This window comes from Apaloderma vittatum, unplaced genomic scaffold, assembly GCF_000703405.1.
Source record: "Apaloderma vittatum isolate BGI_N311 unplaced genomic scaffold, ASM70340v1 scaffold9816, whole genome shotgun sequence".
Taxonomy (NCBI): domain Eukaryota; kingdom Metazoa; phylum Chordata; class Aves; order Trogoniformes; family Trogonidae; genus Apaloderma; species Apaloderma vittatum.
In genome coordinates this window covers 1-5,188 of record NW_009722267.1, presented here as the reverse complement: position 1 = coordinate 5,188, position 5,188 = coordinate 1, and the positions used below count along the sequence as shown (strand labels likewise).

General features: G+C 44.7%; 1 protein-coding gene across 1 annotated transcript; it reads right to left on the bottom strand.

The window, feature by feature from the left end:
* Positions 1-3,440: 3,440 nt before the first annotated feature.
* HARBI1 (harbinger transposase derived 1) lies at positions 3,441-5,069 on the bottom strand. Its single transcript, XM_009871715.1, has 2 exons — positions 4,407-5,069; positions 3,441-3,817 (listed from the first exon to the last, which is right to left on the bottom strand). Exons 1-2 carry the CDS (start codon positions 5,065-5,067, stop codon positions 3,441-3,443), a joined length of 1,038 nt encoding a protein of 345 aa, XP_009870017.1. The 5' UTR covers positions 5,068-5,069.
* Between the last annotated feature and the right edge of the window lie 119 nt (positions 5,070-5,188).

The window sequence follows — 5,188 nt, the reverse complement described above, 5'->3', positions numbered from 1 at the left end:
AAAAACAGGCAATGTAATTAAAAACAGGCAAGAAAAGATAGATGCCATCACGGCGGAGCACATTTAGAGAAAGAGTATCGGATGATAGAAGTGAAAAGGTTCCTTTTTCTGACAAAAGTTGGTGTTAATATTTATTGTTCTGTGTTAATCTCCAACATCAAGGATGGTGAAGACACAAAAAATGTACACAGGCCCTTCGGAAGAGGGGCAGCCTGCAAGGAGAAGCCCCGAGGGCAGCCATAGGACAAGCTGGTGTCCCTTGCTGCCTCCTCTGTATTGGGGAAGGGAGAGGCTCTCTTGGAAGGAAAGTCTAAACAAGCCAGGGCACTTTGCGCCAGTAAATCAGCAAGAAAAATAACAGAATCAAAAGGCCCTGACAGGTGACATTTAGGGCTTGAGGTTTACTGTAATAGGCAGGACTGGCAGCCTGCAGCAGAGCTAAACATCGAGGAGGTATTTTAAAGGACAACTGAAAGAGACTGGTGATGGGATTTCACAAAGATGAGTACTGAAAACTACACCACCTTGGACCCTCAGTCACTGTCATCCTCCAACAAATGATTTGAGATTTATCAGACACTACTCGTATTTTATGGTCAGGGTAGACTTTCCTTTTCAAAGCTCTGACAATGTACGAACTCCTAAGTACTCCGGAACAGCAACTGGTGAGATGAGGTCAAAGTACAAAGGAGCTGTAAAGCAGGAAAGAAATAGGAATCTCAGCTGTCAAATATTGTCTAAACCTGAGGGAGGGGGAAAAAAAAAGGCTAGATGAATTGTTTTGATGGAAGTTGCTTAGGAGTAAACATATGGGGCAAACTGTTCTCTGGATGAGGAAGTTCCATTTCCCAAGTGAACTGAAGGGTCCTGACATCTGGCTCAAGGAATCATAAAATCGTATCAGCTGGAAGAGATCCAGAAGACCATCGGGTCCAGACTTTGTCCCAGCCCTATCAACCAGCTAAACAATTCCTCTTAACGCAACATCCACTCAACTTTTAAACACCTCCAGCAGCAGTGACTCAACCACCTCCCTGGGCAGCCTGTGCCAATGGCCAACAACCCTTTCAGTACAGAAATTCTTCCCAATACCCAACCTGAACCTCCCCTGGCACAATTTAAATCCATTTCCCCTCGTCCTATCGCTCTCCACTAAGGAGAACAGACCAGCCCCTGCCTCTCTACAGCCTCCCTTCAGGTTTTGTCTGGCGTGGCCTGATGTAGTTTTTGACCTTACCGATAAGCAGTGACATCAGTTTTGACATTAAACTCTAGCAAAGGCGGCTAATGGCTGAAGGAAGTCAGGACCCAGTAGCAAATGCGTTCTGGGAAGTCCCTCCGCTTGAGTTCACTCTGGTCTTGGCACATGCTGGGAAGATCTATTCATAGTAAAAGTTGAGAAACTCCAGCTCATTATTGCATGGCAGTGTTTGTACCTAACGTGTCCGAGCCTCACTTGACCTTAGTGTGACACAGGCAGTGCATTCAGTGTCTGCCGGTGTTTAGGTCTAAAGATAAGTATTTTTAGCAGAGAACATCAGATATGATTATGAGCCACGGCAGCAATTCTTACCCTAAAAATGTCATTCTAGGAAAAAAAGAGCAGAGCTTCTGCAGCAGTGAGCAATGGTAGTTCTAACATGAAACCACATGGGAAGATGGGTAAAGAAAACAGAATTACACCTCAGATTGTTGTACATAATATTTTACAGTTCTCACCGAGGCTTATGAAAACATCTTGCTTCTACATCCTAATGCATGAGTGCTTTTCTGTAAGAGAGTAAATGCTTACTGCCACTGCAAACTTGGCAGAACTACATTTAATCCTGCATCTCCATCCTACACTTAGGAGCATGTCCTTAGCAAATGCGTTCTGGGAAGTCCCTCCACTTGAGTTCACTCTGGTCTTGGCACATGCTGGGAAGATCTATTCATAGTAAAAGTTGAGAAACTCCAGCTCATTATTGCATGGCAGTGTTTGTACCTAACGTGTCCGAGCCTCACTTGACCTTAGTGTGACACAGGCAGTGCATTCAGTGTCTGCCGGTGTTTAGGTCTAAAGATAAGTATTTTTAGCAGAGAACATCAGATATGATTATGAGCCACGGCAGCAATTCTTACCCTAAAAATGTCATTCTAGGAAAAAAAGAGCAGAGCTTCTGCAGCAGTGAGCAATGGTAGTTCTAACATGAAACCACATGGGAAGATGGGTAAAGAAAACAGAATTACACCTCAGATTGTTGTACATAATATTTTACAGTTCTCACCGAGGCTTATGAAAACATCTTGCTTCTACATCCTAATGCATGAGTGCTTTTCTGTAAGAGAAAAGTACTTTCTTATTCTTCAAACGTGGGGCATCATCTAGGCTTTTATTCTCTAAAAGAACAGCTACATTTGTGCAGCTGTATTCCCTGCCACTTTGTTCCATTTACTGCCCAGCGAACAATAAAATCTAACAAATAAATGTCAAACTGCTGTCAAGAGATCCTTGGAAATACCTGCATCTTTTAGAAAGAGAACATTGCCAGGAAAATTTCCAGTCTTGTGCCAGCAACAACTGCGTGCATTAGTCATCACTTTCCACTGAATAGGTAGATTGCCAGAAGTGGCAGCACAGCCTTTCAGCACCGCATGGGGAACTTTTGCAATCGGTTCCATTTTCGTGACCCAGCCAGTCCTTGGCATTTATTTTCCAGCAGCCAACAAGAGTACTTTGTGGCAGACATACCTAGTGAGAACTAGACTTATGTTCACTAGCCCTTTTCCTGACACCTTTAAATAACTGATACAGTTAAATAACTGGCCGAGTCAGCCATAGCTTAATATCTTCACCAGCCTGTTTGGGAAAGAAGAAATATTCAGCCCTTCTTGACACTCTAGGCACGTGCAAATAGTAGTGAGTACCCAGCAAAAAGCCAGACCTCTCCCAGAACACAGCTGCCAGCTTTCAAAGGAATCACTGGGTTTTGTTAGATGTGCAAAACTGCAAAACAAAAAAGATCAATTTTTGCTTTGCTGCTCACAAATTCATGGTAGACATGAGCCCATGTGGAAATTAAATTTGTGTGAAGTACTATTTAAAAATCAGTCATAAGTGTTTTGGGTTACAAAGTGGCACAGAATTGTTGCTTACAGTGCAAGGCTTACAGTTTGTTCATCATTATCAAAGACAATTTCCTAAGTTTCTCCACTGTTCTCACATTAGTCATTGTTCTTTAAGTCAGGTGAAAGGGGAGGCTCTAAGCATCACAAGAGTAAAAATTTGGCAATTAAATTGCATCTGTGGAGAGACTGAGAGAAGTTCAGAACACCACCTGAAATGAAGTGAGTAAAATTTCTCCTTGTCTCACATTCACTTAGTCTTTAAAGAAGAAGAACATATTTGCTCTGTCTGCCTCCCCATATGAACCGTTAGAAGACTTCCCTGTGTCATGACATTAGCTAAAATGAGTAAGCAAAAGCTCCTGACGAACGCGACAGGCTTCCGAGTCCATTGATTCCATTTGCTCATACTCTTCTTCCGGTTGTTCCACGGGTCCTGTGGCTGGTGAAGACCACACGTCTAGCCCATGTTCCAGGGAGATGTTGTGGAGCACACAGCAGGCCAGAATGATGTGGCTGGATTTCTCCGGAGAATACTGCAGGGTGCCTTTGGACCCATCCAGGCAGCGGAAACGCGATCGAATGGTTCTGAGCGTCCGCTCCATGACATTGTGAGTGGCAGAATGCGCCATGTTGTAACGATATTCAGCAGGTGTCTCGGGGATATGCAGAGGGGTCATCAGCCACGTTCGGAGAAAGAAGGAGCTGTCACCTGTTAGCAGTGGAAAGGAGGAGAACAGGTTATATATACCCACAGTTAACCACACATTTCAGCTCTGGGCCCTTGGTTTTCTGGTACTGCAGATACAAGAATAACTTCTCTGGCTAAATCAGAAGGCATGAGAAAGCATGGAAGAGCAAAAATAAGGTTGACAAAGGTGACAAACAACAAAATAAAAGCATTCAGTTTTACATAGGGAAGTCCTGAAAGAGCACAGAAGACTTTAAAGAGAATTCATTAGCTACATAATGCAATGGAAGACAGATGGGCTAGGATCCTACATAGAATTAAAAATTGCATAATTCGGTTTAGAAAGGTGTAGTAGGATAGTGAAAACAAGCTCAAAACCAAATGAGTGTAAACTAATGCATACTGTAATCAGACTGTATAAAACTAAGATTCGAAATTACTGTTCTAGACTTGTAAGAGAGGGATTGCCAAAACTGAATTGCAAATCTCAAGGAATTTGCAAGAAAGCAATCAAAAGTAAACATACCACTTGTGTCCAGAGGCTCTAGACTCAATAAGGAGCTGATATATAATAGACTTTCCACAGAAAACAATGAAAAAATCGACTTACCAAGTAGCCAGCCGTCTTTATGTAGCTCAGTTTCAAATCGGCTTCTAAGGGCTGCCTTCTGTAACACGGCACAGTCAGGCAGGCTGCCTGGCCAGTGTGTTTCTGCACTCAGGAGGACTCCTCTGGCATCACACACCAACAGGCAGTTCAGAGAATGGAGACCCTTTCGGTTTACGTAGGACAGGTCCTCAGCATTCGGTGCTTTGATTACCACGTGGGTGCAGTCGACCACCCCCAGCACTCCGGGCATGCCTGCCAGCCCATAAAAGTCATCCTTCAGGCTCTGTACGTCCTCAGGGAAGCGAATAAACTGTGAGGCTCTTTCCACCAATGCCTCGGTTACATTGGCAACACAGCGGCTCATGGAGGCTTGACTAATGCCAATGGCATCGCCCATGCGAGTCTGGAAGGAGCCAGAGGTATAGAAACCCAGCGCAGCAAGTATCTGCGTCTCCGGACTGATGGCCCTGGAGCGCTGCGTAGGGCGAGAGAGACTGGCTCCCAGGAGATCCACGAGGTAGTAAATGAACTGTCGGGGAAAGCCGTACATGGATACTAGATACTCATCCGTGACATCCTCCAGCTTGAAGCGGTCCAATGTCCGGTGTCCACGGCCATAGAGCAAAAGGTCGCAGTCAAGGATCGCGATGGGCACGGCCATGGGTGGCGGCCAGGAGGTTCCTCTCTTACCGAGTCTTCACCTGCGTAAAGCAAAGGGGAAGGAGACTCAACACGAGTTTTACTGGTCGGCCTCTCTGACTCTGTTACCATCGGCCTTTAAC